We start from the raw sequence: 25338 nt of genomic DNA on the forward strand, positions 1-25338 counted from the left end.
GATTTTTTCCAAGTGGCACCATCATTACATTGAACAGTATTGGTGAAATTGGTGATCCTTGTCCATGAGGCTGATGTTTGGTTGGACATCTTTACAATGTAGGATATGGTCTTTAGGAAGCCACTGAACCATGTTGCCACTGCACCGCTGATTCCTATGTTGTCGAGCAGTGTCATTAGTATGGTGTGGTCTACTAGGTTGAACGCACTTGACATGTCGAATTGTAGTAGTAATATGTTTTGTCCTTGGAATATCATGCTTCTGAATTTTGTTATCAAGGTGGTTATGAACGTTCCAGTGCTGTGTTGTGGTCTGAAACTTGACTGGGATTTATGAAGAATTGAGAATTTTGTCAAGTATTCCATTAGTTGCTGTGTTATTAGACTTTTCACTGTTTGAGGCTACTGGTCTGTAGGACCAGGTGTTGTCGTCATTGACGATAATGTTGAAACCTTATGCTCAGTGTGCTGCTGCGGCTAAGAAAGCAAATAGAATCTTAGGTATTATTAGGAAAGGAATGGAAAACAAAAATGATGACGTTATATTGCCTTTGTAATTGCTCCATGGTGCAACCGCACCTTGAATATTGTGTTCAATTCTGGTCACCACATCTCAAAAAAGATATAGTGGAATTAGAAAAGGTGCAGAGAAGGGCGACAAAAATGATAAAGGGGGTGGGACGACTTCCCTATGAGGAAAGGCTAAAGTGGCTAGGGCGCTTCAGCTTGGAGAAGAGACGGCTGAGGGGAGATAGGACAGAGGTCTATAAAATAATGAGTGGAGTGGAACAGGTAGATGTGAAGCTTCTGTTTACTCTTTCCAGAAATACTAGGACTAAGGGACATGCAATGATGCTACAAAGTAGTAAATTTAAAACGAATCAGGGAAAATGTTTCTTCACTCAATGTGTAATTAAACTCTGACATTCATTGCTGAAGAATGTGGTAAAGGCGGTTAGCTTAGAAGAGTTTAAAAAAAGGTTTGGACGGCTTCCTAAAGGAAAAGTCCATAGACCATTATTAAAATGGACTTGGGGAAAATCCACTGCTTATTTCTGGGATAAGCAGAATAAAATGTTTTGTACTTTTTTGGGATCTTGCTAGGTATTTGTGACCTGGATTGGCCACTATTGGAAAAAGGGATGCTGGACTTGATGGACCTTTGGTCTGTCCCAGTATGACAATACTTACGTACTTATGTAACATAAGGAATGGCAAATCAAATGCACAGTGCTGACAAGGAAGGCAAAGAGGGACTTTGTAAAAAAGATTGCGTTGGAGGCAAAAACGCATAGTAAAAACTTTTTTTTAGGTACATAAAGCAAGAATCTGGCAAAAGAATCAGTTGGACCGCTAGATGACCGAGGGATAAAAGGGACACTAAGGGAAGACAAAGTCATCGTGGAGAGATTAAATCTTTCCTTTGGTCTTCACAGAGGAAGATTTGGGAGAGGATAACAGTGCCAAAAATGATATTCAAGCTGACAAGTCAGAGAAAGTGAATGAAATTTCTATAAACCTGGATGATGTAATAGCACAATTTGACAATTGAAGAATAGCAAATCACCTGGACCGGACGGTATTCATCCCAGAGTACTAGTAGACTTGAAAATGAACTTGCAGAACTATTGTTAGTAATATGTAATATATCTTTAAAATCAAGCATGGTACCAGAAAGCTGAAGGGTGTCCAATCATTTAAGATTTTTTTTAAACGGTTCCAGAGATCCGGGAAATTATAGACCGGTTAGCCTGACGTTGGTGCTGAGCAAAATGTTAAGAACAGTATTACAGAGCATTTTCAAAAGAATGTATTAATGAGACAAAGCCAACATGGATTTAGTGAAGGGAAATCTTGCCTCACCAATCTAATACATTTCTTTGAAAAGGTGAACAAACGTGGATAAAGGTGAGCTAGTCGATATTTTGTGTCTGGATTTTCAAAAGGCATTTGACAAAGTACTTCATGAAAGACTCCAGAGGAAATTGGAGAGTCATAGGATAGGAAATAGTGTTCTATTGTGGATTAAAAACTGGTTAAAAGATAGAAAACAGAGAGTAGGATTAAATGGTCATTATACTCAGTAGAGAAGGGTAGATAGTGGTGTTCCGCAGGGGTCTGTGCTGGGACCACTGCTTTTTAACACATTTATAAATGATCTAGAGATGGGAGTAACTAGTGAGGTAATTCAATTTGTTGACGACACAAAGTTATTCACTGCTGTTAAATTGCAAGAGGATTGTGAAAAATTACAAGAGGACCTCACGAGACTGGGCATCCAAATGGCAGATGACGTTTAATGTAAGCAAGTGCAAAATGATGCATGTGGGAAAGAGGAACCCGAGCTATAGCTATGTGATGCAAGGTTCCACATTAGGAGTCACCAACCAGGAAAGTGATCTAGGCATCATTGTTGATGATTCATTGAAATCCTCTGCTCAGTGTGCTGTGTTGGCTAAGAAAGCAAATAGAATGTTAGGTATTATTAGGAAAGGAATGCAAAACAAAAAATAAGGATGTTATAATGCCTTTGTATCGTTCCATTGTGCGACCGCACCTTGAATATGGTGTGCAATTCTGGTCACCACATCTCAAAAAAAGATATAGTGGAATTAGAAAAGGTACAGAGAAGGGCGACGAAAATGATAAAGGGGATGGGATGACTTCCCTTTGAGGAAAGGCTAAAGCAGCTAGAGCTCTTCAGCTTGGAGAAAGGAAGGCTGAGGGGAGAAGTGATAGAGATCTATAAAATATTGAGTGGAGTGGAACGGGTAGAAGTGCATCGCTTGTTTACGCTTTCCATACTAGGACTAGAGGGCACACAATGAAGCTACAAAGTAGTAAATTTAAAACAAATCAGAGCCCCTCCGAAGGGACACCACCTTGTAGAGGTGGAGGGGCTTGTGTGTTTCAATGACTTAGAAGGCTATACTGAAGGGTTACCCATATCAGACAGGCCTCTGAGGAGAAACCAGACAAAGAGTGTCCCAAATTGGGAGAGTGGTAAGATGGTGACCTGAAGTTCGTATGCCCAACGGCCCAGCTGCCCTCTGAAGTTTCGTCTTCTTTACGTAAATTTCCTCTCTGCAATTGCAGTTACCTTAACTGAGAGGAAGGGGACAACCGGCGGTCAGCCGCCGATGGCCAGCATTTTATCCCCTGAGCAGCAAGTGCGGGACCGCTGCGTGACGAACTGCCCACAGATGAAAGGGTTGGCAAGTCCTTTGATTAGCGCCGGCGAAGGAGCGTCGATGCTCTTGGACCTGGAAAAAACTCCATCGCTCCCGAATTATTCAACCACCATGTCCAAAGGAGTGGAGCAGTGAGTTAGAGGTATATGCTGAAACAGAGGACGTTTACAGCAGAACCAGAATCGGCGGAACCACTCCTAAACACCTATGAGAAATCAACTTGGAGTTTTTGGCTCCCGTGGAGGTTACATTGAATACCATCTGGAAGGCGCTTCGGGACCTAACGGTGGCAGTAAATAATTTTGTTTCAGATATAATTTTATTAGAGAGTTACATGGACAATTCAACTGAACTCTTAGAGAGTAAAAAATTGATATAACAAATGATTCTACATGAGCAAGAAGTGGTTATGATAATAGACCAGAAATTTTGAATAATAAAATGAATATTATAGATGATTAATATCGAGATTATTGTTTTTCCCAGAGTTCCGGGTATGACTCCTAAAGTTTTCCTCAGAAATATTTCCTCAAATTATTACTTTAAAAGGAGTGAAGCCTGTGAAAACTGGGATTACTTTAATCAGTGGGATTTGATTTAGAGACTTAAGTATATGTATTGTTAAATAACTTCTGGTTTTTTAAAAAGAAAGAATGTAATCAGATGTATTATTTCTATAAGTATTGGCCTTGAAGAAGCCAACCAGATGATCAATGTGGAATAATGAATTAGACGAATATCTGGGGATAATCAGGTTAATACCATGGGGTTTTTTTTCTGTTTACTGTTTAATTGATGTCCTTATCTTGTTTCACTCTCCCTATTTAGTGGTCTAAGGAAGAGAATAGAATTACCTGACTGAAATAATTCCTACATATTACTTTCTCTGTATTTCCAGCAAGTTGTTTTATCGCTTGTAAAAATTTAAATGGTTATAAATAAAAAAATTTAAAAAAAAAACAGAGAAAATATTCACTCAACGTGTAATTAAACTCTGGAATTTGTTGCCAGAGAAGGTAGTAAAAAGCAGTTAGCTTGCCATGGTTTAAAAAAGATTTGGATAGCTTCCTAAAAGAGAAGTCCATAAGCCATTATTAAACAGGACTTGGGGAAAATCCACTGCTTATTTCTAGGATAAGTAGAATAAAATGTATTATACTGTTTTGGGATCTTGACAGGTACTTGTAACCTGGCTTGGCCACTGTTGGAAAGAGGATGCTGTGCTTGATGGACCTTCGGCCTGTCCCAGTACGGCAATACTTACATTCTTCTGTTCTTAAGAGAAGGAGTAAGATACGGCAGGGACTACTTTCCAGGACAGAATTAGATCGTGAAGACAGTGAGATGTCCTCAGGTGAAGAAAATACCGCAGAGCACAATGAGCCATCCTGACCGCCAAGAATATTCAAGACTGGATGTGTATGAGAAAGGTGTGATAAGTCTGGGTGTGATTAAGAGCACCATAATTATAGAATGTTAATGTTAATAATGAACCTGACAAAGGGAACACATGAGGCTTTATAGAGATACTAGTAAAAAAGGCCCGTTTCTGACACAAATGAAAAGGGCGCTAGCAAGGTTTTCCTCGGAGTGTGTATGTTTGAGAGTGTGTTTGTGAGAATGACTTTGTGAGAGAGACAGTGAACGTGCGTGTGTGTGTGTGTGTGACAGAGAAAGTGAGACTGGGTGCGAGTGTGTCTGTGAGAGAGAGTGTGTGTGTGTGTGTGTGTGTGTGTGTGTGTGTGTGTGTGAGAATGAGTGTTTGCCAGGGGCCCCCCCTCCCTCCCAGTTCCAGGGTCCCCCCTCCCTCCTTCCCTCTCTTCGAGTGCCAGGGTCGTCCCCTCCCCCCCTCCGAGTTTCAGGGTCCCCCCTCTCTCTTCCCCATCCTAATTCAGCATCTCCCTTGTCACCCTACTCCCACCATGTTTACTATCTACCCTCATCTCCCTAAGCAAGCATATTTCCTTTCTTTCCATCCTTCCTTGATCCAGTATCTCCTGTCTTCCCTATCTTCTCTACTCCTCTGTCCAGCATCTTCCCCTTGACCAGTGGCGTAGCAAGGGTGGGGCGGTGGGGGCAGTCCACCCCGGGTGCACGCCACTGGGGGGGGTGTCGGCTCCGCTGGTTCCCTGCTCCCTCTGCCTTGGAACAGGTTACTTCCTGTTCCGGGGCAGAGGGAGCAGGGAACCAGCGGAACTGACACCCCACCAGCGGCGTGCACACGGCAGGCAAGAATGCACTCAAGGGGGGGTCTTGGGTGATGCTGCACCCCCCCCCAGGTGTTTCGGGAGGGTGGCTGTTGGCGCGTCAGTGGAGTCAGTCAGGCTCGAGCCTTTTTTTTGTGTGTGTTGCTGTCAAGCTGTATGGCAGTTTGGGAGGGGGGGGTTGGATCAGCTGTGAGGCATGTTTTTTTTTTAACCCCGGGTTCTGATGTTGACGTCACAATGCGTTTGCTGACGTCAGCCTGTGCTACGGAGCCTAGCAGACCAACTCCGAAAAAGTCACGAGCACAGGCAGCAAGACCAATAGAACGCTGGAGGTGAGAATTATTATATAGGATGTTTGGAACTCTGGGAAGACATGAAGGAGGGGGAAGAAAAGGGAGGGCGAGTATGAAGATGAGAGGATTGGAGGGACTGGAGGATGGAGGGAGGGAGTGGACCATTGGGAAGAATGTGGTTTCTCTATCGGGGTGCAGTAGAGGGAAGGGCATGGGGGTACAGATACAAAGGGAGAATAGGAAATTTTTTGAGATGGTTTCTGGGATAGAGGAGGAGGAGAGAGGCAGAGGGAGAATAAGTGCATATGGTGGTAGGGGAATTTAAAATTGCAACCTGGAATGCAGGCAAGCTGAATCACCCCGTCATCAAGAAAGTGAATGATACATACCTGTAGCAGGTGTTCTCCGAGGACAGCAGGCTGATTGTTCTCACGACTGGGTGACGTCCGCGGCAGCCCCCACCAACCGGAAAAAAGCTTCGCGGGACGGTCGGCACGCAGGACACGCCCACCGCGCATGCGCGGCCGTCTTCCCGCCCGTGCGCGACCGCTCCCGCCAGTTGAATGACTAGCAAAAGATGAAACACACAACTCCAAAGGGGAGGAGGGAGGGTAGGTGAGAACAATCAGCCTGCTGTCCTCGGAGAACACCTGCTACAGGTATGTATCATTCACTTTCTCCGAGGACAAGCAGGCTGCTTGTTCTCACGACTGGGGTATCCCTAGCTCTCAGGCTCACTCAAAACAATAACCCAGGTCAATTGAACCTCGCAACGGCGAGGGTACAACAGAAATTGACCTACGAAGAACAACTAACTGAGAGTGCAGCCTGACCAGAATAAATTCGGGTCCTGGAGGGTGGAGTTGGATTTACACCCCAAACAGATTCTGCAGCACCGACTGCCCGAACCGACTGTCGCGTCGGGTATCCTGCTGGAGGCAGTAATGAGATGTGAATGTGTGGACAGATGACCACGTCGCAGCCTTGCAAATCTCTTCAATAGTGGCTGACTTCAAGTGGGCCACCGACGCTGCCATGGCTCTGACACTATGAGCCGTGACATGACCCTCAAGAGTCAGCCCAGCCTGGGCGTAAGTGAAGGAAATGCAATCTGCTAGCCAATTGGAGATGGTGCGTTTCCCGACAGCGACCCCTAGCCTGTTAGGGTCGAAAGAAATAAACAATTGGGCGGACTGTCTGTTGGGCTGTGTCCGCTCCAAGTAGAAGGCCAATGCTCTCTTGCAGTCCAATGTGTGCAACTGACGTTCAGCAGGGCGGGTATGCGGCCTGGGGAAGAATGTTGGCAAGACAATTGACTGGTTAAGATGGAACTCCGACACCACCTTCAGCAGGAACTTTGGGTGGGTGCGGAGCACTACTCTGTTGTGATGAAATTTGGTATATGGAGCATGAGCTACTAGGGCTTGAAGCTCACTGACCCTACGAGCGGAAGTAACTGCCACCAAGAAAATGACCTTCCAGGTCAAGTACTTCAGATGGCAGGTATTCAGTGGCTCAAAAGGAGGTTTCATCAGCTGGGTGAGGACGACGTTGAGATCCCATGACACCGTAGGAGGCTTGATAGGGGGCTTTGACAAAAGCAAGCCTCTCATGAATCGAACGACTAAAGGCTCTCCAGAGATGGCTTTACCTTCCACACGATAATGGTAAGCACTAATCGCACTAAGGTGATTCCTTACTGAGTTGGTCTTGAGGCCAGACTCTGATAAGTGCAGAAGGTATTCAAGCAGGTTCTGTGCAGGGCAAGAACGAGGTTCTAGGGCCTTGCTCTCACACCACACGACAAACCTCCTCCACTTGAAAAAGTAACTCTTTTTAGTGGAATCCTTCCTAGAGGCAAGCAAGACCCGGGAGACACCCTCAGACAGACCCAACGCCCTCAACATCCAGGCCGTGAGAGCCAGGGACTGAAGGTTGGGGTGCAGCAACGCTCCGTCGTTCTGCGAGATGAGAGTCGGAAAACACTCCAATCTCCACGGTTCCTCGGAGGACAACTCCAGAAGAAGAGGGAACCAGATCTGACGGGGCCAAAAGGGCGCTATCAGAATCATGGTGCCGCGGTCTTGCTTGAGCTTCAGTAAGGTCTTCCCCACCAAAGGTAGGGGAGGATAAGCATACAGGAGGCCGGTCCCCCAATGGAGGAGAAAGGCGTCCGACGCTAGCCTGCCGTGTGCCTGAAGTCTGGAACAGAACAGAGGCAGCTTGTGGTTGGTCTGAGAGGCGAAAAGGTCCACCGAGGGGGTGCCCCACTCTCGGAAGATCTTGCGTACCACTCTGGCATGGAGCGACCACTCGTGCGGTTGCATGACTCTGCTCAGTCTGTCGGCCAGACTGTTGTTTACGCCTGCCAGGTACGTGGCTTGGAGGAGCATGCCGAACCGACACGCCCAACGCCACATCCCGACGGCCTCCTGACACAGGGGGCGAGATCCGGTGCCCCCCTGCTTGTTGACGTAATACATTGCAACCTGATTGTCTGTCCGAATTTGGATAATTTGGCAGGACAGCCGATCTCTGAAAGCCTTCAGTGCGTTCCAGATCGCTCGGAGCTCCAGGAGGTTGATCTGCAGATCCTTTTCCTGGAGGGACCACAGACCCTGGGTGTGAAGCCCATCGACATGAGCTCCCCACCCCAGGCGAGAGGCATCCGTCGTCAGCACTTTCGTGGGCTGCGGAATTTGAAATGGACGTCCCAGAGTCAAATTGGTCCGGATGGTCCACCAGAGCAGTGAAGTGCGGCAACTGGTGGAGAGGCGGATGACATCTTCTAGATTCCCGGTGGCTTGGAACCACTGGGAAGCTAGGGTCCATTGAGCAGATCTCATGTGAAGACGAGCCATGGGAGTCACATGAACTGTGGAGGCCATATGACCCAGAAGTCTCAACATCTGCCGAGCTGTGATCTGCTGAGACGCTCTGGTCTGCGAAGCCAGGGCCAGGAGATTGGTGGCCCTCGCTTCGGGAAGGTAGGCCTGAGCCGTCTGGGTATTCAGCAGAGCTCCTATGAATTCCAGAGACTGGGCTGGCTGGAGATGGGACTTTGGGTAATTTATCACAAACCCCAGCAGCTGCAGAAGTTGAATAGTGCACTGCATGGACCGGAGGGCTCCTGCCTCCGAGGTGTTCTTGACCAGCCAATCGTCGAGATATGGGAACACGTGCACTCCCAGCTTGCGTAGGTAGGCCGCTACCACCACGAGGCACTTGGTAAACACTCGTGGGGCAGAGGCGAGCCCAAAGGGCAGCACACAATACTGAAAGTGCCGTGCGCCCAGGCGGAATCTGAGATACTGTCTGTGAGCTGGCAGTATCGGTATGTGAGTATATGCGTCCTTTAAATCCAGGGAACATAGCCAATCGTTTTTCTGAATCATTGGCAGAAGGGTGCCCAAGGAAAGCATCCTGAACTTTTCTTTGACCAGGAATTTGTTCAGGCCTCTCAGGTCTAGGATGGGACGCATCCCCCCTGTTTTCTTTTCCACAAGGAAGTACCTGGAATAGAATCCCTGCCCTTCCTGCCCGGGTGGTACGGGCTCGACCGCATTGGCGCTGAGAAGGGCGGAGAGTTCCTCTGCAAGTACCCGCTTGTGATGGGAGCTGAAAGACTGAGCTCCCGGAGGACAATTTGGAGGCAGGGAGGCCAAATTCAGGGCGTATCCGCACCGCACTATTTGGAGAACCCACTGGTCGGAGGTTATGAGAGGCCACCTTTGGTGAAAAAATTTTAACCTCCCTCCGACCGGCAGATCGTCCGGTACGGACACTTGTAGGGTGGCTATGTTCCCGTGGATCCAGTCAAAAGCCCGTCCCCGGCTTTTGCTGTGGAGGCGCAGGGGGCTGCTTAGGCGCACGCTGTTGACGAGAACGAGCGCACTGGGGCTGTCCCTGTGCCTGACGAGGCCTTCGGGCCGGCTGGTTGTACCTACGCTTCGCAAAAGAATAGGGTGCAGCCTGCCGGGCCCGGGAAAAACGTCCGCTGAAGGCGCCCGGTGGGAGAGCTTGTCGAGAGCGGTTTCCCGCTGATGCAGTTGGTCCACCATCTGCTCGACCTTCTCACCAAAAATGTTATCCCCCCGGCAAGGGACGTCGGCCAGTCTCTGCTGGGTGCGGTTGTCCAGGTCAGAGGCACGCAGCCATGAGAGCCTGCGCATCACTATACCTTGGGCCGCAGCACGAGATGCCACGTCACAGGTGTCATAGATACCCCTGGACAGGAACTTTCTGCACGCCTTCAGCTGCCTGACCACCTCCTGATAAGGCCTGGACTGCTCCGGCGGGAGCTTCTCGACCAGGTCCGCCAGTTGTTGCACATAGGTCCGCATGTGGATGCTCATATAGAGCAGGTATGACTGGATGCGGGTCACGAGCATGGAGGATTGGTAGGCCTTCCTCCCAAACGAGTCCAGAGTGCGAGACTCCCGCCCCGGGGGCGCCGAGGCGGTATCCCTCGAACTCCGTGCCCTCTTGAGAGCAGAATCCACGACCGCCGAGTCATGGGGCAATTGTGGCAGCATTAGCTCTGGGTCAGAGTGGATCCTGTACTGGGACTCTGCTTTCTTGGGAATGGTGGGGTTAGTTAAAGGTCGCACCCAGTTCCGAAGCAGCGTCTCCTTAAGGACATTGTGCAGCGGCACCGTGGAGGACTCTCTAGGTGGTGATGGATAGTCGAGGACCTCGAGCATCTCGGCCCTCGGCTCTTCCACAGAGACCACGGGAAAGAGAATGCTAATAGACATATCCCGCACAAAGGAGGCAAAGGAGAGACTCTCGGGGGGCGAGAGTTTCCTCTCCGGTGAAGGCGTGGGGTCCGAGGGAAGGCCCGTAGACTCCTCTGAGGAGAAATATCTAGGGTCCTCCTCTTCCCCCCACGAGTCCTCATCCTCGGTGTCGGACATAAGCTCATGTAGCTGAGTCCTGAACCGGGCCCGGCTCGACGTCGAGGCACCAGGGTCTCGGTGTCGTCGAGCGGCGGACTCCCGCGCCGGCGGGGACGGAGCTCCCTCCATCGACGTCGACGGGGACTCCACCTGCGTGGCGGTCGAGACCGGCACCGCAAGTGGCGGCGGTGTCGACGGCCCCGGCGCCGGGCTAGAGCTCGCCGGCGCCACAGTCATCGGCGCCGAGGACAGCCTGGCGCATCAGCCCTTCCAGGATCCCCGGAAGGATGGCTCTGAGGCACTCGTCCAGGCCCGCTGCCGGGAAAGGCGATGGGGCCGGTAGGGGTGTCGGTGCCCGAATCTGGTGGGAGCCAGGAGACGGCACCGAGGTGCCGGGACCCTGTTGCGTCGGCACCTCTATCACCGACGGGGACCTCTCCTCTCGATGGAGACGCTTCGGCGTCGACTCCTCTCCGATGTGCATCGAGGGCGACCGGTGACGGCGCTTCTTATCCTTCTTCCGATGCCCGTCACCGGCGCCGGGAGGCATGGAGGAGGAGGATGAGGATCCCCCTCGGTCTCGAGGAACCGGGGTCAGACAGGGTTCGGTCCCGTGGGCCATGGGCTGAGGGAGTGACCGGGGCCGACTGCCCACGCGGCCTCTCACCTCTACCCTCACCGGAGGACCGGCGGGCCGACGGGACCTGTTCTCCTGGGGTCGATGCCATCGGTGCCGATGTCTCGGGCATCGATACCGGTACCGAAGGACCGGGCGTCAATACCGATGCCGTCGAGGTCGACGTCGAGGGGCCGGCGCAAGTTCCAAAAATATGGTCCCGTTGAACTTGCCTCGCAACCTGAGTCCGTTTCCGGAGACCGAGACACAGGGGACACGACTTGAAATTGTGCTCCGGCCCGAGGCACTGGAGGCACCAAGCGTGGGTGTCGGTCTGCGAGATGGGCCGGCCGCACCGACCACACTTTTTAAATCCACTCGGGACCTTCGAGGACATCGACGGAAAAATCGCGTCGGCGAAATTAAAGTCGTCGATGGTGGCGGAAATCACACCTCGAAAATGAAAACGACCGTGCGGCCACCAGGCCGCAACGCAACGTCCCCGCTGGAAGCGAGGGAAAATGGGAGCGCGTGCTCCTTTTTTTTTTTTTTTAGAAGGAAAAAAAAAAAAAAGTGGAGCGCGCGGCAATTAAATAAATATAAAAGAAAAAAGAGAAGTTCGCGTAAACGCGACGGTTTTTCCGGGGCTGAAACAGAGAGAGCGGCACAGGCATGACTCTCTCCAGGCGCGGAAAAAAAGGAACTGGCGGGAGCGGTCGCGCACGGGCGGGAAGACGGCCGCGCATGCGCGGTGGGCGTGTCCTGCGTGCCGACCGTCCCGCGAAGCTTTTTTCCGGTTGGTGGGGGCTGCCGCGGACGTCACCCAGTCGTGAGAACAAGCAGCCTGCTTGTCCTCGGAGAAGAAGCAGGTACTCAAACATTTGAGGGACTTGACGGTAGACATTACTATTTTTCAAGAAGTTCACCTGACAGCAGTAAAGTTGGAAAAGCTACAGAGAGGAGAGTGGGGTCATCTTTATTATTCTATTGGGTCACAGAAGGGAGGGGATGTCGCTATTTTGATTTAAAAAGAAAAACAACCACGCTCCTTTATCAGTGCAGAAGAGATGAGGAGGAGAGGGTGGTTTAGATAATAGGAAAGATTGATGAATGGAATTTGACACTATTGAATGTTTATGCACCCAATTGCCCTAAGAGGGTTTTTCTTTTTAGTCCATTTTGAAGAGGGTATTGCAGGAGAAGATTGGAGATACTACTGAGGAGGGGACTTAAAATTTTCCTTGGGAAAGGATGATAGGGAGCATAGAGAGGTAGAGAGGTGATTCAAGAGAGAAGGGAAACGTCAGTGTTGGCAACATTTCCTACTGTAGGATATTCCACCTGGGAAGTTCAAAATACACATTATTCAGGAAAATATCATATGTATTTCACTTCATAGGCAGATATCCCATAGTGGTCTCAGACCACGCGATTGTAAGAAGGAACCCATTGGGAAAGTGTTAAGTGAAAAGTGGCAAGAATATGTCCAGAATAATGATACAGGGAGTAGTATGGGATGCAGGGAAAGCTTTTCTTAGACATCCTAATCAGCAAGCAGCACAGAAGAGGAATAATACACTTAAACAAAGACAAACTCTCTTGGATACAACAGCAACTGTGCAGGAACTACATGAGAGAAGTCAGGATCCAAAGGTCTATGGTCAGTTATTAGAGGCCAAGCATCAGATAGACTTACTGAATGCTTCTCATACAGAATTCTTACTAAGAGCAAAAAGAGATTGTTTAGAGATGGGCAATAGGGTGGGGGGAATACTGGCATGACAGCTTAAGAAACAGAAGCTAGGTGGATGGGGTGGGGGGACTGGCAGAGTTGCAGTATCTCATGCAGATATTGCACAGGAGTTGAGAGACTTTTATAGGCAACTCTATACCTCAGTAAACTTTCCCAAGAAGACAATCATTCGTACTTGGAGAAGCTACATATCCCCCCAAGTAGCCTTGGAGAAAGTTCCAGGGCTAAATGCAGATATTACTCCAGAGGAAATTGAGAATGTGATTAAATATTTACCTAAAGGGAAATCCCCTGGAGATGATGGGTTTCCTACAGAATTCTATCGGTTGATGGGCTCTGAGGTCTCAGGAATGATGGCGAACATCTTTAATGGAGTCTTGAGAGAAGGAAGCCTACCCAAAATAATATACCAAGCCAATGTCATGGTACTGCCTAAGCCTGGGAAGACTGAGGTTAAATGTGCCAGTTACCACTCTATAGCCCTTTTGAATTTGGATATGAAAATCTTTGCAAAAGCACTCACTAATAAATTGGAGGGTATTCTTCATAGTATTATTCACCCTGATCAGTCAGGCTTTGTAAAAGGAAGACTCATGGGGGACAATCTACAAATGGTGGTCAGCCTTAATGAATATCTTCATCACAACAGGGAGAAAGCGATATGTGTAGCCTTGGATGAAGAAAAGGCCTTTGATTAGGTTGAGAGGCCCTTTCCCTTTGCTGTGTTGGAAAAGGTAGGTTGTGGGGGGGGGGGGGGGGTGGATTTTCTTAGGTGGGTTCAAGCTTTGTATAAAAAGCCTCAGAGCTCCATGGTAAATGGGGTGAAATCAGCGCCTCTGTTCTGAGAGAGGAATGTCCATGGATTCCCTAAGTCCATGCTTTTATTTGCATTGATATTAGAACCCTTGGCAGTTCACATTAGGACAGCCCTGGGAATCAAACCTATAGTACTACAGAGAAAGGAACATCAAGTGTTTCTATATGCTGATGATACCTTAGTTTTTATGTCAGACCTGGTACATTCTACTCTTCACCTTCTGCAGGAGTTGGAGGTATTTGGAGCACTGATTGAATTTAAAGTCAATGTAGATAAGACTGAGGCTCTGACATTTAATTTAACAACAGCTGAATTGGGTGGGGGTTACCCTTTTGAAATTGCCACTACTGGAGTATAGTATTCAGGAATAAATATTACCAACTCTAATGGAGATCTTTTTAATCCGAATTATAAAGAGATCTACTAGTAAAATCAAAGTAGAGCTGTATGAGTGGAAAACCTCTTCACTTAGGTGGTGGGGGTGTGTAGCCACAATAAATATGTTTCTCCCCACATTGCTGTTCCTATTTACCATGCTCCCGACAGCAACTCCAAGGCACCAATTTCATGAATAGGACAGAATATTGTTTTACTTTATTTGGAGAGGTAAGAGGGCAAAGGTTTCAATGCGGATCCTGCAGAGAATGAGGGAGGAGGGTGGCCTAGCTTTTCCAGATTGTAGGTGTTATTACAAGACAGTCACCTTAAAGACCACATGGGTCACATTAAAGAGATCAACCTTGCAATCATTAGGTTTATTTGGACAAGACTGCTATTGCACTCTTCTCTCTCTTTGAGAGACATACATTGGGATACAGGGGTGAGGGTGGTAAATAGAGTTGCTACTTTGTCTTTTGCTTGAAACATGGGATAATGTTTGCGTGACACAACAGCTCACAAACTCAGTTTTCCCGCAGAGCAACGATAGACTACCATTCGAGGTCTACGACTTATTTTAAGGCTCTTCAAAACTCTCTGCATAGAGTGGGATTTCATTTGTGTAGGGATCTGTTCTATCAGAAGACGTTCCTGTGCTTGGCTCAACTCAAGGATCTTCTCCATGTAAAAATACCATTTTTCCCATTACTTTCAGCTGAGGGAATTTCTTGGACAGGAAGCCACATATAAGAACATTCATAGGGATCCCACAAAGTTTTGAGACCACCTTGTTTAAGAGAGACACTCAGAGAACACTTTTGGCCAGATTATATTCACTTTTAGCAGATGAACAGGGTGTGGGTCATTCTGCAGCTCAAAATCATTGGAATGTATGGTTGGGAGAGCAGGTTAGTGAGGAAGATTGGTTATCTTATATGTTCCTATTCTCAGTTATGCTCCCTACTACCAATTACAAACAGATGCATTTAGTATTCTATATAGCACTTACTGGACCCCGGTGGCGAGAGCTTGGGCTGGGGATGGGAGTGAGAGGAAATGTTGGAGGAGGTGTGGGAGCTGGGAAGCTTTTGAGTATATGTGGTGGAAATGTTCAATAATCAAAAAGTTCTAGAAAAAAGTATGGAACAGAATTAAACTCTAGATAGGAGAGGGCTAGGGGGATAAAGCTAAGTTTTGCTTACTGGGCGTAATACCGGGTTGGGATCCCTATAAGGGCACTGAGGACCTATACAACGTGAGGCAAAAAAAAAAAAGTAAGTCTCTAGAGTTTTTTGCTGTTTTCTCAGCAACCACTTGGAATTTCAACATGAAATTTTACAGCTTTGTTTGTTGTTACTATGTTAACGTGCCAAGTGGATTTAAATTATCTTTAAGCACAGCAAAGTTACAGACATTTTAGCATGACCGCCCAGTGATTTTCAAGAATTAAAAAATGTTTGTACTGTAAAACTACCATTATTATTAAAAAAAAAAAAGGACTACCAGCTTACTGTTAATGGCATCACACGCACATCCCCACACTAACCATGTTTTCTAAGGATTTTTTCTTTTGAGGCTTGTTCTGTCTATCTTGTGTTTGTTCTATGTTTTCCTATTGCTAAGCTGGGGCTTCTTTTATGCGAGTCCGTATTGCTTATATATCCTATTTTTACTTATTTACTATGTTTTACTGTTCCGTGCCTAGGATTTTGAAGACAGACAGGCTATAAATGATTTTAAACAAACAAATAAACAAATATATTCCCCACTCAATAACCTACCTCCCACCCATTTACCAACAACCCCAGGATAAGTATGTGGGTGAGAGAGTGAATTAGTAGGTCACAAGTTGGATAGATAGGTAGGGATGTGTTGGTATGTGTTTCAGTGAATGTGGGTAGATATGGATTTAGGAACATGGGTTGAGGAGGGTTTGATAAGTGAGAGAGTAAATGGGTGGGTAGATCAGCTGAGTTGGTAAGAGGGTGAGTAATGTAAGGGTCCTGGATTTGGGCGGTTCTGATGCAGGGTTCCTTAGGTCTGAAAATCCCATGTCTCTGGATTTCCATACTGGTAACTCTGTCGCAAGGGGTCCCCAATGTTAGGTCTTGGAAACTAGTTATTTAAAATTTCAAATTGATTTTCTAATTGACGTCAGTTGCAAGTTATTTCGCCCTAAGATTTAGCATCAAGCAGGAAGTAAAAGACTACCCTAAATTTAACTCACTCAGCTTGATTAGAAGCAATTCTATATGAAGTTTATTAACTTGTGTTACCATCCCCACTGGACTAGGGTTAGCACAACAGTTCACTTCCTGTCTAGAGCAGAAGTTTTGGGTGCTGTAACCATTCTTGCACTGGAACTTAGTGCACAAAACATCTGCACTAAACCCACAGTAAACCACTAGAGAATAGTTTTCTACCTAAGCCTCTAATAAAATAAATTCCATGTTTAGTTCAGCAATTATTTTAATCCCATGCTTGAAATGATATATAAAAATGAGGAACTCTAATATAGAACTTACTGTAATACGTGGTTTATTAGACCGGAGCTCTCCCTCATGTGTGTATGTATTAACTGTGAAGTCACGTGGTAAAAATTCTCTAGAAAACAAACAAATTAGCACTAAACAAAGCTAAAAAATTGAGGTACATACTATATTTATGTAGATAACTAAAAAGTGTACTTTAATTGTGATGGTGTTATCAAAATTGTGGAATATCAGATACTCACTGCTTCTCAAGGTGAATAATGCGATCTTTCCCTTCTATCTTAATGGCATATAACATTGAGCCCTAAACCATCCAGATAGAGAAAGTGAATCAATGTACTACTATTTTTAAAACTATAGTATTGAAGTTATCTGGCGAGTTCCCACCTGGAAAAATTCCCAACCACCAATTAACCTCTGGATCATTGCCATCTAGGTCAATTACCCCCTCCCATGTGTCAATTCCCATGCAATTAATTCCCCCCCACCCTCCTTGTTCTGCTCTTCATGTCTTCCTCCCTCCCTGCAGTTACTAGCATTTCACTCAGCTTGACAAGAAGAAATGATGGTCATCAGGGGACAGACAAAGCACCGGCAGAGGATGGGACAAGAATGATATACGGGAAACTGGAGGGGGAAGAAGTGGAGAGCAGGAGTCTAGAAGAGGTGGCAAAATGGCTGTGGTATAGCAAATTCACTGCCATGGGCCTATAACACAGCCTACAGACTATTAAAACTGAAAATTGGGTGCCACTATAAATACTAGATTTAAAAAGAAAACTAGAGATACATCCAATTCAGCCTTGTTACCGTCTACCCCTTCCTTCTTTTTGAAGATTTACCAAGTAAAGTGAAGATACTTATCTGTAGCAGGTATTCTCCGAGGACAGCAGGCTTCACTTTCTCGAAGGTTTCACATTCTGACAAGTTGGGTAGACGATCTGCATCGCCTGGGAATCGGTATACTAACAAGCAAAAAAATTTGAGAGCCTTCTGGGGCGCGTGCCGTGCCCCACTGCGAATGTACGGAGTGCCTTCCCGCCCAAAGCGTAACTGCACCTTCTCATGTAAATACAACATCATAAAAATTAAATAAATTATGTGAAGCTTGCTGTCCTCGGAGAATACCTGCTACAGGTAAGTATCTTCGCTTTCTCCACGGACAAACAAGCAGGCTTACCATTCTCACAAGTGGGAAAGCCCTAGCATCCAGGCTCACCCAAAACAACAAACATTGATCAACTGGGCCTCACAACAGCGAGGACTTAACGCAGATTAACCTGAAACTATATACAACTAGACCAGAGTGCAGCCTGGAACAGAACAAAACAGGCCTAGGAGGGTGGAGTTGGATTCTAGACCCCAAACAGATTCTGCAAAACTGACTGCCCAAATCGACTGTCGCGTCAGGTATCCTCTCAACGCAGTAGTGAGATGTGAATGTGTGGACTGAAGACGTCACAGCTTTGCAAATCTCTTGAATAAAGGCTGAGTTTAAGTGAGCCACTGACACGGCCATGGCTCTGACATTATGAACCGTGACGTGACCCTCCAAAGTCAGCCCAGCATGGGCATAAGCGAAAGAAATGCAATCTGCCAGCCAACTGGAAATGGTGCATTTACCGATGGCGACTCTCCTCCTGTTGGGATCAAAAGAAACAAACTGGGCGGACTGTCTGAAAGCCTTCGTCCACTCCATGTAAAAGGCCAACGCTCTCTTGCAGTCCAAGGTGTGCAAGCTGCTTTCGCCAGGGTGGGCGTGAGGACGGGGAATGTTGGGAAGACAATCGACTGGTTCAGATGGAACTCAGACACCACCCTTGGCAGGAACATGGGGTGCATATGGAGGACTACTCTGTTGTGATGAAACTTAGTATAAGGTGAATGTACTACTAAGGCCTGAAGCTCACTGACCCTACGAGCTGAAGTTAACAGTCACCAAGGAATTTACCTTCCAGGTCAAGTACTTCAGATGGCAGGAATTCAGTGGCTCAAAAGTAGTTTTCATCAGCTGGGTGAGAACAACATTGAGATCCCCTGACACTGGTGGAGGTTTGACAGGGGGAACTAAAGGCTGACCAGAGAGAGGATTACCTTCTACATGCTGTTGATAAGCACCAATTGCACTAAGGTGAACCCATACGGAGATGGTCTTGAGACCAGACTCTGACAAGTGTAGAAGGTATTTAGGCAGGGTCTGTGTAGGAGAAGAAAAAGGATCTAAGGCCTTGCTGGCACACCAGACGGCAAACCTCCTCCGTTTAAAACACCTCTTAGTGGAATCTTTCCTGGAAGCCAGCAAGACCTGGGAGACACCTTCTGAAAGACCCAAGGAAGCGAATTCTAGGCTCTCAACATCCAGGCCATGAGAGCCAGAGACTGGAGGTTGGGATTTAGAAGTGACCCCTCGTTCTGTGTGATGAGGGTTGGAAAACACTCCGATCTCCACGGTTCTTTGGAGGACAATTCCAGAAGAAGAGGGACATGGCCAGTAGGGTGCTATTAGAATCATGGTGCCGTGGTCTTGCTTGAGTTTCAACAAAGTTTTTCCCACTAGTGGTATGGGAGGATACGCATACAGAAAGACTATCCCCAATGAAAAAAGACAGCATTCGATGCCAGTCTGCCGAGGGCCTGAAACCTAGAACAGAACTGAGGGACTTTGTGGTTGAGCTGAGTGGCAAAGAGATCCACCGAGGGAGTGCCCCACACTCGGAAGATCTTGCAGGCTACACCCATATTTAGAGACCACTCATGAAGTTGCATTATCCTGCTCAATCTGTTGGCCAGGTCGTTGTTCACGCCCGCCAGATAAGTGGCTTGGAGAAACATGCCATTACGGTGCACATCTGGAAGGCTTCCTGACACAGAGGCCAAGATCCTGTGCCCCCCCCCCCCTGCTTTTTGGTGTAATACATCGCAACCTGATTGTCTGAATTAGGACAATTTTGTGGAACAGCCGATCTCTGAAAGCCTTTAGAGAGTTCCAGATTGCTCAGAGCTCCAGGAGATTGATCTGAAGATTCATTTCCTGGAGGGATCAAGCTCCTTGGGTGTGAAGCCCATCTATATGAGCCCCCCATCCCAGGAGAGATGAATCCGTCGTCAGCACTTTTTATGGCTGAGGAATTTGGAATGGTATTCCCAAGGTCAGATTAGATCGAATTGTCCATCACTGAAGAGAGCATACAAGCTCCAAGGACACTAAGATGACATCTACCGTGGCTTGGTACCACTGAGAAGTTAGGGTCCACTGAGCAGATCTCAGGTGAAGATGTGCCATGGGTGTAATATGTACTGTGGAAGCCATGTAGCTCAACAGTCTCAACATCTGCCGAGCCGTGACCTGCTGTGATGTCCGAACCATGGATGCAAGGGAGAGGAATTTGTCCGCTCGCGTCTTTGGGAGATGGGCTCGGACATTCTTCGTATCGAGCAGGGCTCCTATGAACTCCAATTTTTGACAGGATGGAGATGGGACTTGGGGTAGCTTATCACAAAACCTAGCAGTTGCAGCAACCAAATAGTCATTTGCATTCACTCCCAAGCACCATCCTCTGAGGAGCTCTTCATCAGCCAATCATCAAGATAAGGGAACACGAACTCCAAGTCTGCGTAGCGATGCGACTACGGCTAGACATTTTGTGAAAACCCTCGGAGCTGATGCGAGGCCAAAAGGCAATATGCAGTACCGAAAGTGATGTGTTCCCAACCGAAAACAAAGATACTTCCAGTGAGCCGGAAGTATCGGGATGTGGGTATATGCACCCTTTAAGTCCAGGAGAGCAGACAATTGTTTTTCTGAATCATGGGAAGAAGGGTGCCCAGGGAAACCATCCTGAATTTCTCTCTGACCAGGAATTTGTTCAGGGCCCTGTAATGGAACAGAATTTTAAAGATTGTTTTTCAGCCCTGTCTGGACCGACCAGTGCACTCGGGATCTGTATTGCTGATTAGAAGTAATTCTGTTTGAAAACGATTAATGCACTCTGAAATCTTGTCTTTGAAGATAAGACACAGCTCTAACTAATTTGGTATGCAAAGGGGAGGATGTCACTTATTTTCCCAGGCCCAGCTTGGCCACTTGGACTTGGGAAAGCATGTGATCATGTTCCCACAGATGTAAGCATAGAAGCATTCTGTAATTTTCCCTTAGAAGCTTTTAGTAACTTTCCTTAGGCTCTGGACATGAGTTCAGAGCCTATAAAAAGGGAGGGCTTGTCACAGTAAGGTGGGGTTCATCTGTGGGCAGACGTGTCGTGCAGAAGGTGTGTTCCTGGTACATGAGACTCAGCTTTTGCCACAACGGACCTTCCGGCTGATGAGATAAGAGCCTGAGCTTTCTCACCAGTGATGATTGTATGTATGTATATTATTGCTTCCTTTCCTGGTCTAAGAGATGTAGAGACCAGTGATGTAATGATTGTTTATACAGCTAACCATTGTGTTTATACAGCTAATCCATGTATGTTTGCTAACCATTATATATTGTATATAAATCCTAATCATTGTAGAATTTAGCTCCTCTAATAAAGGTTTCATTTACTCATTACGAATCCAAAAGAATCCACAGTAATTATTGAGCAGTCTGTGTTAGTGAGACAGGCTATAAATCCATAGTGGTACAGGCCCTTAGGTCTAGGATTGGACGCATCCCCCCCCCCCCCCCCTGTCTTTTTCTGCACAAGGAAGTACCTGGAATAGTATCCCTGCCCTTCCTCCCCTGGTGGAATGGGTTCGACTGCATTGGTCTCTAGAAGGGTGGAGAGTTCCTCTGCAAGTATCTGCCTGTGCTGAAAGCTGAAGGAATGAGCTTTCAGTGGGCAATCTGGAGGCTTGGAAATCAAATTAAGGGTGTACCCGAGACGGACTATTTGAAGAATCCACCAGTTGGAGGTTATGAGAGGCCACCTTTGGCGAAAAAATTTCAACCTCCCTCCAACCGGCAAGTTGTCCGGCATGGACACTGTGATAGCAGCTATGTTTTGCTGGAGCCAGTCAAAAGCTCGTCCCTTGCTTTTGCTTGGGAGCGGCAGGGGGCCTTGGGCACATGCTGTTGACAAGAATGAGCTGGCGAGCTGCAAGTGTGTACCTACACCTAGAATAGGAATAGGAAGCACTCCGCAGCCTACCAAAATACCTCCTGGATAAGGAGGTGGCTGCAGAAGAAGTCCAGCAGAAGAGTGAAGACATAGCCTCAGTGTGCTTTTTGATCTAGTCAGCGACCTTCTCTTCAAAAGGATTATCCCCTCAGCAAGGGGTATCCGCCATTCTCTGCTGGACTGAGTGTCTGCACATTGCTATACCCTGGGCAGAAATTCTAGATGCCACGTCAAAAGTGTTGTAAGTGCCCCTGGCCAAGAACTTGCGATACGCCTTCTGCTGCTTGACCAACTGGCATAACGGCTCGGCCTGCTCCGAAGGAAGCGAGTCGACCAAGTCAAACAGCTGCCTCACAGAGCTCCGCAATTAAATGCTCTTGAAGAGCTAGTAAGACTGTACATGGGCGATGAGCATAGTGGCCTGATACATCTTTCTCCCAAAAGAGTCCAGGGTTCTAGCTTCTATGCCTGGGGGAGCCGAGGCATAGTCCCTAGTACTCCTGGTTTTTTTGAGAGCGGCATCCACCACCATGGAGTGTAAGATATCTGAGACATCACCAACCCTGGTTCCCAGTGGATCCGATATTGGGTATCAATTTTCTTGGGGACCACAGGGACAGACAGAGGGGATACCCAGTTCTGTACGAGGGCTGCCTTGAGTGCCTCATGGAGCTGTCACTGCCTCCTTAGGTGGGGAGGTGTAGTCAAAGACCTCGAGCATCTTGGCCCTGGGCTCATCCTCCACTTCCACAGGGAACGGAATGGCCTCCGCCATTTCCCGTACAAAAGAGTTGAAGGAGAGGCTCTCTGGTGGAGACAGTCTCCTCTCAGATGGAGGGGAAGGCTCAGAAGGGATCCCATAGGACTCATCGTAGGAAAAATACCCGAGATCCTCCTCTGACTCCCACGAGTGTTCCTCCTCAGTATTGGACAGCACAACCCTCAAGGATGCCAGAGACAGAGCCCGCCTCAATGCAGAGGAACCATGTCCTTGAGAACGGTGTTGAGGAGTCGGCTCCTGCCTAGACTCCAGTGAAGCTTCCTCCACCGACGTCTAAGGAGTATCGGCCTGGGTGCAAATCGACACCGGGGCCGCAAGCAGCGCCATCGGAAGCCGCACCGCGGGCTGTGGGCCAGGCACTGTGGAACTGCCTTCTGAAATCAATTAGAATGGAAGAATCATATTCTTGCTTTCGTAAAGCTTTACAAACTTATTTTTTTTTAATGTATTTGAAAATATCATGTGATAAGGAGAAAGAAAACCACACAGATATAAAGGATGCTCAAACTTTATAAGCAGCACTATAACCTCTTGAAATTGTGAATGAATGGTATATTTGTTTAGTTACTTCTTCAGTATGGATGTTTTTGTTTGTGCTGTCCTATCAATGATGAATTTCCTAGTTTTAAACTAAAATGTATTTTAATGTATATATTTTTTTAATGTAAGCCATTCTGATTTGCAATAAGTGACGGTATAGTATATAAATAAATGATAAACGATCAGTACCCGAGATGGTCCGGTTGCACTGGGAGCAACGTTTGAAGCCACTGGGAGTCTTTGATGACATGGAAGGGAAAATGGCTTGGGCAAAATCAAAAGTTGCGATTGTGCCTAAAAAACAGAGAAAGGCACAAGAAGATACCCGTCCAAGCAGGCCTAAAAACGGCCCGCAGGAAAAAGAACTAAGGAATAATGGAAACTTTTTTTTTCTTTTAAAATGATAAAAGTAGTAATAAGTCAAAGAGCGGAGCACAAAAAACCAGCACCGAAAGGCACAAGAAAGGCTCTTCCTGGGCGTGTGAGGAGCAATGAAAAAAAAACACCGCTGCTTCTCCCGCGAACAAAAAAAGAACTGCAAAGTCACAGTTATGCTGTGGGTGGGAAGGCACTCCACGCATCCGCAGTGTGGCGCTGCAAGTACCCCAGAAGGTTCTCGAAATTTTTTGCTGGCTAGTATACTGATTCCCAGGCAATGCAGATCGTCTACCCAACTTGTGAGAATGGTAAGTCAGCTTGTCCTCGGAGAAAATTTTTTTCTTTACACAAACACTGTGGTTGAAGTATATTTGGCAACATTTATGTTATTGGTGGGGGGGGAGAATTATCCTTGGTAGGGGAAACTGTCCTCGGTAGTAAGGGGGTGGTGGTGATGGAATTAGGTGGAAACCGATCTAGTTGGGAAATGTCCAAGGAGTAATTGGTGAGTGGGAATTGTCTGAGGGGAACTGTCCAGGTGGGAACTGACCTAGAACCAGTATTGTAGCATAGTTATCTAATGTACTGGTATATTTTAAATATGCTTACTTATAATTTGTAATAATAATGGTGGAAATTCTCAGGTTCTTACATTATACACTTTGCATATATACACCTCTATTAAAAATGTAAATGACCTTGCTGCATTTTTCCATGTATTGTGAAGAATACTATTTTTAAAATTATGTATATAAATTCCAACCAAATTACATACCTTATCTTCATTTACTTTTGAAGTTATCTTCCGTGGAATTACAATTACATAAGCATTCAGAGATGATCTAAAATCTAAGGAAAAAACTTTGAGAACTATATAGAATAATATCAATTAACAATAAAAATAAAATACCACAAATACTTCTCATTCTGAGAAAATACACTCACGAACATATCTCACAATCGAGCTAAGCTCATTAGTAGTATTAGAGACTGTTATATAAAAAATTTAGGATTGAGTTGAACTTAATTTTAACCCAGTTTTCTTTAGGTAAGGAGTTGGCCAGAACCTAAGGCCAGCTGAGAGGAAAGCCTCTTAACACACAAAGAAGAATAAGGGGGAGAAACTCATGGAAAACAAAAGGAGAATGACATGGGAGATGGTGAAAAACCTTGATGGAATTACAGTAAATTAAGGAGGGATCAGCCTCTAGAACAGCTGCTGATCACAAAGCATGCAAGCAAGACTGGGCTCTCTCACATAGCCCACAGAGGCAGAGAGGGGGGACTGGCACTAGCTCAAAGGTTAACAGCCAATATCGAAAGCTCACAAGGAGTCAATCACAGGATACTGCTAACTATAGGGTGGGGAAAAACCGCAGTACACATTGCTCTCTATTACACAGACAATGCAATTAAATTATTATTATTTTATTTATTGCATTTGTATCCCACCTTATCCCACCTCTTTGCAGGCTCAAAGTGGCTTACAATACATCATGAGTAGTGGAAGAATGTTAGTAAATAAACATTTAGTATTACAAAGTATTGGCCATCATGATGATAATTAATATCATAGTAGGTGACGGCAGAAAAAGACCTGTACGGTCCATCCAGTCTGCCCAACATGTTCATTTAGTGCAATATATTCCAGCTCTCCCATCTTATTTCTTAGGCTTCTGGCATGCGCATATAGGCATTTCTAACTATGTTGTTCCTATTTACATCATCATGCTCAGTACTTGACAGTATTAATTTGTAATCTCTTGTCTGATTTTTATTTAATGACACCTGATCTACTATGTTGCCGATGCCAGCAGCCTGGTCCCACCCTGGTTAAGGTGGAGCTCATCCTTTTGGAATAGGCACCTCCTTCCCCAGAATGTTGTTCAGTTC

General features: G+C 46.7%; 1 protein-coding gene across 1 annotated transcript in view; it reads right to left on the reverse strand.

Annotated features, from left to right (window-relative positions):
- Positions 1–25338, reverse strand: part of LOC115469725 (disintegrin and metalloproteinase domain-containing protein 9-like) — a 247157-nt gene that overhangs the window by 204590 nt on the left and 17229 nt on the right. The window contains exons 2-4 of the mRNA XM_030202513.1: positions 24221–24294; positions 16887–16948; positions 16678–16756 (exon numbers count right to left, since the gene is read on the reverse strand). Of these exons, the coding sequence (XP_030058373.1) occupies positions 16678–16756; positions 16887–16948; positions 24221–24294 (215 nt within the window). The remainder of the gene's footprint in view (positions 1–16677; positions 16757–16886; positions 16949–24220; positions 24295–25338) is intronic.

Source organism: Microcaecilia unicolor, chromosome 4, assembly GCF_901765095.1.
Source record: "Microcaecilia unicolor chromosome 4, aMicUni1.1, whole genome shotgun sequence".
Lineage (NCBI taxonomy): Eukaryota > Metazoa > Chordata > Amphibia > Gymnophiona > Siphonopidae > Microcaecilia > Microcaecilia unicolor.